The sequence below is a fragment of the Quercus suber genome, unplaced genomic scaffold (genome assembly GCF_002906115.3).
Source record: "Quercus suber isolate HL8 unplaced genomic scaffold, Cork oak 2.0 scaffold_90, whole genome shotgun sequence".
Lineage (NCBI taxonomy): Eukaryota > Viridiplantae > Streptophyta > Magnoliopsida > Fagales > Fagaceae > Quercus > Quercus suber.
In genome coordinates this window covers 1,140,206-1,155,299 of record NW_027069555.1, presented here as the reverse complement: position 1 = coordinate 1,155,299, position 15,094 = coordinate 1,140,206, and the positions used below count along the sequence as shown (strand labels likewise).

The 15,094-nt window shown below is 34.7% G+C and overlaps 1 protein-coding gene across 1 annotated transcript; it reads right to left on the bottom strand.

Annotated features, from left to right (window-relative positions):
• Positions 1 to 3,472: 3,472 nt before the first annotated feature.
• LOC112013016 (uncharacterized) lies at positions 3,473 to 6,277 on the bottom strand. The gene is made up of 3 exons (XM_024045400.2): positions 6,075 to 6,277; positions 3,832 to 5,968; positions 3,473 to 3,737 (listed from the first exon to the last, which is right to left on the bottom strand). Exon 2 carries the CDS (start codon positions 5,724 to 5,726, stop codon positions 5,061 to 5,063), a length of 666 nt encoding a protein of 221 aa, XP_023901168.2. The 5' UTR covers positions 5,727 to 5,968; positions 6,075 to 6,277; the 3' UTR covers positions 3,473 to 3,737; positions 3,832 to 5,060.
• Positions 6,278 to 15,094: the final 8,817 nt, after the last annotated feature.

Genomic DNA, 15,094 nt, shown 5'->3' with positions numbered 1-15,094 from the left:
GAGAGAGTGAGAGAGAGAGAGAGAGAGTACTCACATTTTTTGTGCGGAAAAAATATGAATTGAATGGAATAACTAATTTCAAATTTATACAAAATAAAATGGGGAAAAGAAGAGTTAAAATATAAAAAAGAGGAAATGATGAAAGAAGTTTAACAACAAAGTAAAGAGTAGGGAGATAAAGAGGCAAAGAGGGAGGGCAAAGGTTGGAGGAAGGGAAGAAGAGTTTTATTTTTAAGAATAGAAAGATGAAAAGTTTAAATATTCAATTTTAACAATTACTTGAAATTGGAAAGAAGAAAACAAAAAGTTGAAATCAATTTGGGTAGTTGAATATAATCAAATATTTGCATCTAATAAATAGTAACGTTTGTATTGAATAGTCAAACATGTGCATATGTCCACTAAAAAGATAATGAATTATTCAATTTTAACAATTACTTGAAATAGAAAAAAGAAAATGAAAAGTTGAAATCAATTTGAGTAGCTGAATAGTCAAATATTTGCATTTAAAACAAATGAATAGTAACATGTTGAACAGTAATGGAGTGCATTAATAGGTTTGTCCATGAAATATATTTAATTATTTTATATAAAATAAAATAGAAAAATCATAAAGGAATTTTTTTTTTAAAGTATGATGTGGCTCAATAGGAGTCTAGCAATATTAAATTCTACGTCTCAACTTTTAGATATATATAGAATACTTTTAGATATATATAGAATATAGATGTGGCTTTGGTAGATTCATTTGAAAGTTTGCTCTATTACTTGGCAATTAGTCTGTTGGGAAGACTATTTACTGTAACTCTGATGAAACTTGGATGCACCACATTATGCTTAGTACTTCAGGCCTACAGGGATGAGAGTTTTATATCAGAAAATTCCATGTCAGATTAGAATTGCTTCTTGTAGGAGATAAAAGACACTGAGCAGGACAGAAAGGTTAGCTATGCCGGAGACGACCCTGTTCAAACTGTTTGATCCTGTTTACTACATGTGGTTGGTTAACGTTCTTGGTTCGTTTGTTTGTTGCTTGAAATTTTGGTTTTCTTTTCGGCTTGTAGTTCTGCTTCTCTGCTATGAAAATGACCCTTCATTCGTGATTCAAAGCTCACAAATACATGTAAGGAAAATAGTAAATACTAGTGGCAACCAAAAGGACAAATTGATGAACTACAACGTTAATGTTCAAATAGTTGGAAGATGACTTATTGATTCATTATGTGATCGGTGGTGTTGGCACTCCAAGACAGACCTCATCATCAATCACATGCTACGCAATATTTCAACAATCATGGACATCAAACTGCAGATATATACCAGCAAACACTCGATAATGCAATACCAAAATCCAAATATGAGTTATTGCATCGATTCAAAGTAGAAAATCTTAGGAACCCTTTTATTAGAAAAAGATTCTTGTGCAGATATATAATGCATGTTTCATAAACTGATTAATATAGCAGCCGAGCCACCCACCCTTGTTTTTGGACTGAGTACCAAATGCTTTAAAGTGGCATATAAAAATTGTAAATTTGACACTTTAATGTAAGGGTGCAGGTACTTTATCATGTGAATTGAACACCATGATCAAGTTTTATCCAACTTAATTAACCGAGACTCGTCCTAAGATTCTACCAGTAAAGTCTACTGATAGTATTTTGAAATTGAGAATTGAGAGCATGACTGAAAATGTGCTTGACTACGTTGGCCATTGAACTTCAGTACCAAATGTCATAATGATAGGATAGATGCTCTGGGACGTTGAGTAGACTGAACGGTTAAAGATTCAAACAGTTCTCCGATAATAGTGAGTATAGTGATGTATAGTTCACCCACCCAAAACCTTCAAAGCTTTTTCTGGTTTCATTTTTCCTTTTCAACGGAACAAAATAATTCTTTTTTTGTTAAAGTGCCTTTGCAAAGCGCATGCTCAAGGGTAAAGATTAAAGAAAGTATCCAAGCATAAGATGCCCATGAATTTGGGGACAAGAAAGGCACAAGGCTGATCGTGACCTCACCAATGGATTTAAGTATAGGATTTATAAAATTTTTGGACCCCCCCATGTCCAGATTAGCTGTCAGCAAGTGAATGAGTCTTAAGGAAGAAGTTAGCATTAGCAGTGAGCAAAATCCACACCCTCCAAATTTTTAAGTATCACACAGACACAGCATCACACATCAATGTACCCGTGCATGTGCAGCTGCCTGTGATAAGTAGAAATTTTTATTTCACTCCAACTCAAGGAAAATAAGACGCTTTTTACATTAATGTCTATAAAATGATAAACAACCCCAGAAAGAACTTTAATCAACCCCAGGAATCAGTGTTTACACAATAAAATCACAATCTTTTCAGAATCCAAAAAAAAAAAAAAATTACCACAACCAACAACGTGCATGCGTGCATGAGAGAGAGAGAGAGAGAGAGTAAAAGGTTTTCCTTTGCCATAGCCAGCACGCAGAAGAACAAGGGTGTCATACAAAAGAGCTCATGATTTAAAGCTCAGAATCATGATTTACATTGCGAGCCTGTTTGACACGAGCCTATAAGCTTTAACTTATATGAGTTTTTACCCCTTTATATATATATATATATATATTATTCATGAGCCTCATCATATTATTTTGCGAGCCTGTTTGACACGAGCCTATAAGCTTTAACTTATATGAGTTTTTACCCCTTTATATATATATATATATATATTATTCATGAGCCTCATCATATTATTCAGATAGTTTTTAACTTTTTTTTTTTTTTCTATACTTTCTTAGCAAAAAATTTTCAATTTCAGCTAAATAAACTATTCTCAAACAAACCCTGCATTAGATTCTTTAAGTTATACATTGCCACACACACAAAAAGAGCAAAAAATACACCAAAGATTTGTTCAAGCTCTTAAAATCAGCACAATTTTTGGTAAAGCAGCCAATGGTTACTGTAGTCATTTAACGGTCAAAACATGGTTCACAGGGACCCATAGGGAACTCAAAGCACCAACTCCAAATCAAAATACTAAAACCAAAAAGATCACCATAGCTCCTGATGCAATCTACATGACCCACCAGCTCACGGTAGAGCCAAAGCCAAGCAAAGACACAACCTACACTACAGAAACACAAGTACGAATGGCTACAATAACCATCACAGATTAATACAAGTAAAAGAAAATTATGTCTTTAACTTATAACAGCTTACAATAAGTGTTTTTTTTTTGTGGGGAGGGAGGTTGATATCTACTCTGATCGGTAATCACCTATTGTATACAATTGGCAAAAGACTCATTTATCCCTCCCCAACCCACTGGACACTCAAATTGGCTTTAAAAGGGTCATTCAAATTAAGTTCCAAACCAAGATTTTGTACCATTAGCAATAATGCAGTAGATCATAATTGAGCACATAATAACATTAATACTAGAAATAATAATATATCGCAATCCAGACTGATGGAAAAACATCAACCTAAATATAAAACAAGAAAATACTAGCATCAAATATAACATGAAAATGGATAAGATGACAACAACTTAGTCAAACGCTACAAATAAACTTTGCTACTTTTAAGGGTTTCATAGAAGAAAAGACCATACAACCAAACTTGCACATTATGCATTTGTCCAACAGAAGCGACAACACGAAGGAACTTCATGCAAACTCCTCACAAGACTTATGTAGACACACTGGATCCAGCACAAACATATCCTACTAGTGAAGCCAGCTTCTCCGACAGTCTCCTGTTTCACAAATGTTGAGAAAAGAACAATAGCAATTAGATTGCGCTACAAAAATTACTATAGCATAGGATATAAAAATTCAAGATTGCATTACCTTGTGCATGGCTTGGTACAATCAACAACCTCCAAAGAAGATGAGCCTTACAGAAATCAAGAGGAAAGGACGCTCTGCACTCAAAAGAACAAGAAACTACAAGAGGACCACAAAAGGCTTACAAGAGTAAAGAGCAACACGGATTAGGCCTACTAACTGAAGAAGCAGAAGCAGCAAACTACTACTATCCCTATCGCTTCCCACTTTTCCCTCATAAAAAACAGGAAAATGGTGAAGGGAATGAACACCTCTTAAAGTGTACAGAAAGGAGTCAGATCCTAAATAAACAAAAGAAACAGTGAGTATGAAGAGGGGAGAATATTGATAGGTAAGTAAGAATCTATAGGAAGGGAGATTATCTGAGCAGCCAATTTTGGCAACTTTGATCCATGGAAGAAAGAGACTAATCAATTAGGCTATTCAGAAAAAAGAAGGATGCTAAAGTTTTAAGAATAAGAAAAGAAGCTGATGGTAACAAAAATGAAACAGAAGCCTACAGGGTTTGTTAAGATAGTGAGTTCAAGATTCTACAGTATATACAGTGTCTGAAACCAGAGACCTAAACCTAAGAAGTAGGAACAGACTAGTGAAAATTAACAATTCTGTAAGGAACTTTTCCAAGAACTTGAAATCATAATTTACATCATTCAACTAGAAACATGATTTCCTTCACTCTGCCATTCCATCCCATTGCAAAGAACAGCACTAGCAATGATTCGAGTATATTCCCCTTCATTTCTCCCCCCTTCTACTTCGTAAACCTCCCAAGTTAGCTTCCATCCGTGTCGCAAAACCCCACACTACAATATAACCTACCTCTCTCATAGAGATACATCCATCATCTAAATCCAACTCTATCATTTCTGAATTTCCATCTACACCTCAATTCTTAATGCAAAATCCAGAGATTGTTGACCCACCACAGCCAACTCTTCCATTTCTGAATCCCCAACGCCACCACAGTTCTTAATACGAAATCCAGAGATTGTCAACCCACCACAGCCAAGTCCAATTTCAAATTCCCATCTACACCTTAATTCTAATTAAGGAATCCGGAGATTGTCGACCCACCACAGCCATCACCATTGGGCACCACTACTGAAAGCTAAACAAACTTGAACATACCGAGTAACATTGCCAACAAATTTATTCACTCTATATACAATCTAACACTAACCCATTTTCAAAGCTAAACCTATTTACAGGAGACAAAGAATGGCCCCTACCACTCACTCATCATCATCAACATCAAGATTGAGAATGCGACGCAGAGTCTTGGTCGCAAACATATCCCTTGTGCAATTGCTATGCTCCCTAGTAGGTGACGGGGGTGCAGACTTAGCAATTGGGTGGTGGTTGTTATCTGCCACCAAATCCGACCCAGATGGCAAATCAAGCGACACAGTCCGTTTCGGCTTGAGCGAAAACTTGGGTATGGGCAGAGAACTCGGTGGTGGTGAGTTTGAGTAAGTGGGTCCAGCCCAGAGCTCACAAAATGAGAGACCCTCACTCCCACAATCACACTCACAACTACACCCAGTGGTACTGTCATTACCAATAAAAGCACTCTCTTTCTCACAACCTTTCTTCACAATATCAATAGGAGTGCTTTTGGCACTAGTGTGTGTGGTGTTGCAATCAGATGAAGAGTGTGCCTGTGAAGGTGGTGAACAGGTATGTTTGGTTACAGGAGAATAGAAAGCCTTGAATGGGGTAGGGAGTATACCTGCCCCAGATTGGTAACTCCGGCAATTGATCCCTCTAGAAGGCACAGATGATCCGAATCGGAAACCGAACCGACCCGACCCATGGGCCTTACCGTTACTACTCCTACTATAGTATTGGTGGTTGTGGTGGTGGTTTCTATGCTGAGCCACAACGACGAGTGTCTCCATTACTAACAACTCACTGAGTCACCGTAACTCGTCCGAGTCAACTCGGTCCCGGTAAAAAGTAAACCAACGACTAGATCTGGTAAAATTTCTCACTCTACTATACAATAAACAAAGAAAAAAATCACAGCTTTTTACCACTGAAACTTGTAGATCTTCGCCATAATACACCGAAATCGAAAATCAAACCAGCGAATTCAGCCAAACTCGTTGAATCAGATCTTCAGAGAAACTGATCAGAATCACTGTAAAAGCAAAAACAAACACAGAAATGAGAATCAGAAGAAGAAATAGAAAGTTAGGATATTCGATATTTCCATTTTGTGAGTTTGTAGTGGAGAAAAAAATTACCGTGAAGGAGCAGGAGCAGAAGAGAGAGAATCAGAGTGAGAAATTGTCGATTTTCTGTTGCTGAATCTGAGAACTAAAAGTTAGGTTTCTGTGTGTGAATTTTGGGGAAATGGAATTACAGGGGTTAGAGGAAAAACTGAAACAAGGGTTTGAAAAGCAGAAACCACGGATCTGAGAAATGACTCTCTCACTCACACACATACAGTCGTTGGTCCCGGTAAAAAGTAAACCAACGACTAGATCTGGTAAAATTTCTCACTCTACTATACAATAAACAAAGAAAAAAATCACAGCTTTTTACCACTGAAACTTGTAGATCTTCGCCATAATACACCGAAATCGAAAATCAAACCAGCGAATTCAGCCAAACTCGTTGAATCAGATCTTCAGAGAAACTGATCAGAATCACTGTAAAAGCAAAAACAAACACAGAAATGAGAATCAGAAGAAGAAATAGAAAGTTAGGATATTCGATATTTCCATTTTGTGAGTTTGTAGTGGAGAAAAAAATTACCGTGAAGGAGCAGGAGCAGAAGAGAGAGAATCAGAGTGAGAAATTGTCGATTTTCTGTTGCTGAATCTGAGAACTAAAAGTTAGGTTTCTGTGTGTGAATTTTGGGGAAATGGAATTACAGGGGTTAGAGGAAAAACTGAAACAAGGGTTTGAAAAGCAGAAACCACGGATCTGAGAAATGACTCTCTCACTCACACACATACAGTCGTCGTGGATGTATTATGTATCACATCATATCGTGTAGTACTGCCACTGGTGAGGGAGGAAGAGTGGGCTTGGATTTCACTTGATTTACGAGAATGGCATTTTTTTGGATTGGTGGTGGATTGGTGATGCGGTGATGCGAAGATTTTTTTATTTACTTTGACTGCTAATATTGTATAATGACTGTTTTACCCTTTTTGTAGATAAAGGATGTTGAATGGAAAACACGACACGACACGACACGACACTCTCACCCGACTAACTCTCGACCTGCCCAATATTCATTATTCATACTCTAATCTCTCTCTCTCTCTCTTTCTCTCTCTGTTAAACCTTCAAAAAAATTTGATGACCTTCAAATCTTTGCTCATCACCATTACCGCCCAAAAAGAGATCAAAGACCTTTGGTCTTTTGCACAATGTCATTGAAACCCAAAGGAAATTAAAGATCTTTGGCCCTATGTCTAACGCTATTGAGCCTAGAACGAGATTGAAGACCTTTAGTCCTCATTGACTCCTTACATTCTACATAAATGGCAACATAGCTAGATCTATGGTTTATGGATTTTATTCTTTAATTTCATTTCTTTGCCACTCATTTGATACCTAACCACTGAGTCAAAGATAAGTGGTAGAAGACTATGTCGGAGTTGTCCAATGTCCATGGACAATTGTGGAAAGAAAAGCTGACTCAACAAAGTTGGATTAAGTGGTAGATTGACACTAAATATAATCCAACTCGACCTGTGAGCATGGTTTTAAAAACCGAACCGGTCATAGAACCGTTTTTTTTGTAATTTAAGGTTCAACTCCGGTTTTTGACCTGTTTTTGGCCGGTTTTCCTGTTATTGACTGGTTTTGGAGCTTTTAACCGGACTGAATTGGCCCCTGGTTCCCGGTTGAACCGGTCGGACCGGCCGGTCCGGTCCGATTTTTAAAACAGTGCCTGTGAGCACTCTAAAATTAGTCACGGATTAGTACTGAGTTACGGATAAAACCTATCACCTATACCAATCATTTTAGTTTGAAGAGTTAGGCATTTTATGCTGACTAAAATAAATTTGAGTTACCAACTTTGTTTTCAGTTTGGTGATAGGATTCCTTTTTAGTTTTTAGTTTTTTGTTGGACTTATACACCAAATTCCCCTCGGTTCCCTCAATCTTCGGGCCTCATTGTCCCACCTGCATATTCACCCCAACCATGATCTACTGTAGTTGGCACCCAAAGGTTAATTTCTACCTTGGAAGCTACATTGTTGTTTTTCCCACTCTCACTTATGTCATCCCTTATTTTATCCAATAGTCACTATTTGACTTGGTCCTTGTAATGCCCCTTAGAGATGTAATGCAACTCACTCACCAAAATTGTGCTAGTTAATTAGTCCAGAAAAGATTATGTCTGTAATGAGACATGATAGAGGTTGTCTGGATAAATAAAAAAAAAATGAAGAAAAATATCTACCCACCACTTAAGTCGGTCAGGTCTTCTTATAAAAAAAAATAAAAAAAGTCAATTAGGTTAAGTTTCTTTAAAAAAAAAAAAAAAACATTTAATAGTTAAGGATTTGAATCATGAACAGCTTCATTAATTTAAATAAAAAAAAAAATTTCAGGATGTCAAGGGTACTACTATAGTCTTTACACAAAATCCATTTTGTGACTCTCTGGATTTTTCACCAGCCAGTCTTATCTGTTGGACTTGTAGTAAGTATGGGTAGCAATATGGATGACCACTTGGGACAGTTTTGTAACTACCACCACACAGATCGGACTCACAAAAGTAATGCAACAGGGTCTCTATTTTTAGGGTCGGTTTAGATATTGATTATTTTATTGAAAATTAAAAATAATGTAACAAAATAATATTTATATGTGTAAATAATGCTAGAAAACCTATTTTTAATGAAAATTTTGGTGAAAAAAGAAGTTTATGAGTCCCGTAAACAATGTACAAGACCTATTGAAAAACACCATAGTCACAAAATGTGCTTCTAAAAAAAAAAAAAAAATGCAGACGTAGATGCAAATGCAGATGTTATAATCTGAATCCAAACGGGTACTTAGCATCTGATTGAAAAAGATTTTTTTTTTTTTTAAGAGAAAAATCCAGTCGAAAAAGATAGAGATAAAAGGTGTTTTTTTTTTTTTTTTTTAAATTTTAATTAAGATAAAAGGTTGGTTGGTGTGTTGTGGGTACAAGACTCTGAATGAACCTACAGGTGTTCCTTTATTTGGCCATTCTTTGATGGTAATAATAATAGGCGATGAAAGTGGAAGAGAAGGACCAAAGGGTATCTGAATTTTTATTTTTATTAATTTTAAATGATAATAAAAAATCTCAAAGTGGTTCTTTGCTTGGTGGGGTGGATTTAAAAAGTGAGAAAAGCTGTCAAATAAACGATTTTTAATTCTTTACTAGTTTGCACGCCGAAAGTTATACCAAGAGTTTCTTTTGTGCAAATGTGCCCCAATTTTTGAGTCATTATTTTGGTTTGGTATTAGCATTGATTTTGATCAAAGCATGTAATAATTAAGGAATGTATAAATCAAATTCGATTCCTATCCGTGGTTTGAGGTTTGGGCTTGTAAATGGGCTATCATATTTTATGTGTTTGTGTATTTTTAAGGCTGCGTTTGAATCGGTGGTAATCAATTTCCGGAAATCATTTTCCACATTTTCTGCATGTTTGGCAGTTACGGAAAATTCTATTTTCCGGAAATTCACTTCCTATTTTCCCTTAGACAACGGAAATGCATTTCCGTTCCTATTTTCACTTCAATTGATTTCCGGAAAAGAGAGAGAGAGAGAGAGAGAGAGAGAGAGAGAGAGAGAGAGAAGAGACAGCTCGGCGAGACCGAGACCCATCGGCGAGACCCAGACCCATCGGCGAGACCCAGCGAGCGCCGATCGTCGATCGCCCTTCCAGACCCTGCGATCGTCGATCGCACTTCCAGCGACTCGCACCGCGAACCAGACCCAGCGACTCGCCGATTGTCGCACCTTCGACTTTCGACCTTCGACCCAGCAACTCGCACCGCGAACTCGACCCAATGACTCGCCGATCGTCGTGCCTTCGACCTTTGACCCAGACCCAACGACTCGCACCACGAACCCACGCCATCGCCTCACCCGCCTTCGCCTCACCACACCGACGACCCAGACCTTCGACCCAGACCCATCTCAGTTTTTTTTTTTTTTTTTTTTTTTTTTTTTTTTTTTTTTTTTTTTTTTTTTTTTTTTTTTTTTTTAAAATAGCATTTTTAGAATACATCCAAACACATGAAAATATTTTCCACAACAATTTTCATAATTCAACCAAACACTTAAAAATATTTTCCTTTTCCGGAAAATAACATTTCCGGAAAATACATATTTTCCGGAAAACGTTTTACACGAAACAAACACAGCCTAAGTCAATAGTTATACTTAGGGTACGTTTGGTACACTGAATGTAGATTACATTAGGAATAGTAATCTTTATTACTGGGAATAGAAGACATTGTAATGGAATAATTATTACTATTCATAAGTTTGGTTGTTACATATGCAAAACTTGTAAAAGATGATGTATACGGAAACTTTATATTTTTGGAAATATATTAATTTTAAAACCTATTATATATACTAAAGAATAGCTATTACATCTATTTTAAAGAGGAATAGCTATTCTTCAATTTAAATAATAGTTATTCCAATGTAATAACTAATCCATGTAATAAAGATGCAACCAAATGACTGAATTGATATTACACATGAATAACTATTCCATTACAGGGGCTATTACAGCATACCAAACGTACCCTTAATGTTTTCTTCAATCATGTTGGAAAATCATATTCGTGGAGTTAGAGAACTGGTGGAATCCAATTCTTAGCCGAGCATCTTTGACCAATAACTAATTTGAGTTTCTGCAACTTCTATCCTAAGTTTCTTCTTAAAAAAAAAACAAAAACAAAAACAAAAACTTCTAAACTAAGTTCCAAAGAAAAAAAATTTAGCAAAAAGTTGTGGTAGAATACATTAAAGTAGCATTATGTATGGGATTGTAATTCGTAAACCGTGCATCATACTTAATTAGTGGAGATTTTTTTTAATGACATTGATTAGTAGAGATTTGGTTGGTGTAATAGAATTTATATGACTTGATGATAGTAGGTGAGATATAATCTCCATGATTAGACCATATAAGTTTCTCCAAAAAAGAGAGTAAAGTTTGCATCTTTTAGATTCCCAAAAAGAAAAGAAAAAAAAATGTTTGCATTTTGAATTCTTGAGAGTCTCGCTGTTTTTTCTGTTTCTTCTTCTTAAGTTCTTATTTCTTTTTTATCTTTTTGGTTGTGTTTTGCAACAAAAAGTCTTGTTGTTTAATTGTATAATTGATTCAAATCTCTCCTTATTGCGCTATTGATTTTTCTTTTCTTAAATTAAAAAAAGAAAAAAGAGTTCGAATCAAATTTGATTTGCATACAAACTACAAAAGTTCTTATTTTTTTTATTTGACATCCATTTGCATAGAAAATCATATTAACAAATGCCTATTTGATTACTATGCTACAATGTTCTATGTCTTTTAGAGGGTTTCGTTGGAAAAAGATCTTAATTATTAAGATCCCGTTTTAAGGGTAGAAATATTAAAGATCTTATTATTGGATTTCAAACAGCTTGGTCAAATTAGTTGCACATATTACCCAAGGATCGGTAATGATACTTTGGTAAAAGGAAGCCACGATATTTTGGTCAATTTTATTTTTTAAAAATTACTTTTCTTTCGTCGAATACAATAAAATTAAGATGGCATATATTTTAAATATTGGTGAAGAAGACGACTTTTTTTCTAAAATAACGAGACACTAACCTCAATGAGTCAATAGGATATCAAAATCTAATTTAAAAATGAAGATATTCCTTGATGCCATAATGCCATATATATACATTTATTTAGCTAACGTAGAATTTAAACAAAAGAAGGTGCATGACTGCATGTGATTTGTCTCTGAATCAATCAAACAAATAAAATATGGACATGATGCTATATATTAAAGTTTATTATTTTTTGCTTGCTTGTAATGAGAGATTGTCACATATGTTTGGTTTATACTCTCATAAAACTAAACAAGTTTAAACTGGTCAAGACTCAAGAATATTATATTGTTCAGGTTGTAGGCCATCAATCATAGTTTTTTTTTTTTTGGGATAAAATCAATCATAGATTTTGAACTCTACTTTTTTAGCTGCTGATATGCGTGCTTTTTTTTAAGGGTGAATGGAAAATTGAAAAAGGAAAAGAAAAAGGAAACAGTTGAACATGTTTAGACACTTTTTATTTTCTTCAAGTATTTTAACAATTTTATGCGCATACTGAATTTGACCAACCAAACCAGTTTAAATTTGTTCAACTACTTTCCCTTAAAAAAAAAAAAAAAAAAAAAAAAAATGACTCTTCCTATGGAGTCCAAAACGTGATGAACAAGTCTCCTCCTTACGCGGAAGATTTTTACCAAGTATACCAGATCTCCGAAGTCCTACTAGCGCAAGGACTCTATTTGGGCTCTTACGAGAATGGGCCAAAATATCCCTCCTTAGGGGCTCAACAGGCCCATGGACAATCTAGCCCAGCATAATTCAGCCCGTCTGTGTCCGGCCCGTTCACAATAGGTCCGTCCATATAGGGCCGTGCAAACGATGGATCCGTCTACTTGGGCTTAAGAGATTTTTCCCCTTTCAGGAATGTATAAATCAAATTCGATTCCTATCCGTGGTTTGAGGTTTGGGCTTGTAAATGGGCTATCATATTTTATGTGTTTGTGTGTTTTTAAGTCAATAGTTATACTTAGGGTACGTTTGGTACACTGAATGTAGATTATATTAGGAATAGTAATTTTTATTACTGAGAATAGAAGACATTGTAATGGAATAATTATTACTATTCATAAGTTTGGTTGTTACATATGCAAAACTTGTAAAAGATGATGTATAAGGAAATTTTATATTTTTGGAAATATATTAATTTTAAAACCTATTATATATACTAAAGAATAAAGAAGAATAGCTATTCTTCAATTTAAATAATAGTTATTCCAATGTAATAACTAACCCATGTAATAAAGATGCAACCAAATGACCGAATTGATATTACACATGAATAACTATTCCATTACAGGGGCTATTACAACATACCAAACGTACCCTTAATGTTTTCTTCAATCATGTTGGAAAATCATATTCGTGGAGTTAGAGAACTGGTGGAATCCAATTCTTAGCCGAGCATCTTTGACCAATAACTAATTTGAGTTTCTGCAACTTCTATCCTAAGTTTCTTCTTAAAAAAAAAAAAAAACAAAAACAAAAACTTCTAAACTAAGTTCCAAAGAAAAAAAATTTAGCAAAAAGTTGTGGTAGAATACATTAAAGTAGCATTATGTATGGGATTGTAATTCGTAAACCGTGCATCATACTTAATTAGTGGAGATTTTTTTTAATGACATTGATTAGTAGAGATTTGGTTGGTGTAATAGAATTTATATGACTTGATGATAGTAGGTGAGATATAATCTCCATGATTAGACCATATAAGTTTCTCCAAAAAAAAAGAGTAAAGTTTGCATCTTTTAGATTCCCAAAAAGAAAAGAAAAAAAAAATGTTTGCATTTTGAATTCTTGAGAGTCTCGCTGTTTTTTCTGTTTCTTCTTCTTAAGTTCTTATTTCTTTTTTATCTTTTTGGTTGTGTTTTGCAACAAAAAGTCTTGTTGTTTAATTGTATAATTGATTCAAATCTCTCCTTATTGCGCTATTGATTTTTCTTTTCTTAAATTAAAAAAAGAAAAAAGAGTTCGAATCAAATTTGATTTGCATACAAACTACAAAAGTTCTTTTTTTTTTTTATTTGGCATCCATTTGCATAGAAAATCATATTAACAAATGCCTATTTGATTACTATGCTACAATGTTCTATGTCTTTTAGAGGGTTTCGTTGGAAAAAGATCTTAATTATTAAGATCCCGTTTTAAGGGTAGAAATATTAAAGATCTTATTATTGGATTTCAAACAGCTTGGTCAAATTAGTTGCACATATTACCCAAGGATCGGTAATGATACTTTGGTAAAAGGAAGCCACGATATTTTGGTCAATTTTATTTTTAAAAAATTACTTTTCTTTCGTCGAATACAATAAAATTAAGATGGCATATATTTTAAATATTGGTGAAGAAGACGACTTTTTTTCTAAAATAACGAGACACTAACCTCAATGAGTCAATAGGATATCAAAATCTAATTTAAAAATGAAGATATTCCTTGATGCCATAATGCCATATATATACATTTATTTAGCTAACGTAGAATTTAAACAAAAGAAGGTGCATGACTGCATGTGATTTGTCTCTGAATCAATCAAACAAATAAAATATGGACATGATGCTATATATTAAAGTTTATTATAAAAAAAAAAAAAAAAAAAAACCCTTTTTCAACTACTTGTTGAACAAACTTTCATGTATTTTAAAAGCATTTAACCATCATGAATTGCTTATTGGAAAACTTCTTTGAAAAATAGACTTTGCCCAATAGCAATTTTGTATATTCACAAAGAATTTACATGGGAACAACACCTTATATCTTGTGCCTCATCTACTATAATAAGGCTATATCCCACATCGCCTAGTTGTGTGTTTGAGTTCCCCTTTAAAGCCTTCACACTCCCAACAAGAGTTACCGGCTTTTGTTGTGGGTGAGTTGTGTGATATTAAAGGTTCATCCCCACTCCCTGTGTGTGTGTGTTGTTAAATTTACTGTTCCTCTCTCAAAAAAAAAGGCTATATCACAATTTTTCTTGGTGGGTCTTGGAGAAGCTAAACCCAATATTGGCACGCACACTGGGCCGAAGATTTGGACCAAATAAATGGGCCTAGTTAGACTTTGCAATTGTAGCTTGGACTCTAGGACCCGATTGACAAGTAGTCACAGAAATTTATGCTTATATTGTAAACCACCTGCTACCATTAGCAATGAACCTCCTCCTTAATATGTCCCCTTATTTCTCAACTCGGGGATGGTGATTGGTGACGGGGGAGTTGAAATTTGTAAGGAGTATAATTTTTATATGAAGGATACCAACATAACAAGGTGACAAATTTGAAGCTACAAGAATTAAACGGTCTACTTTTTAAATTTTGATTAATCAATGGAGATGATAAGAGGCACTTCAAATTTTAAGTCAACAGAAACATTTTGGAAAAGAAAGGTATAATAGAGTAAAGAATTTTTTTATTTATCCGAACCTACAATCTTTTTTGACTTGGATG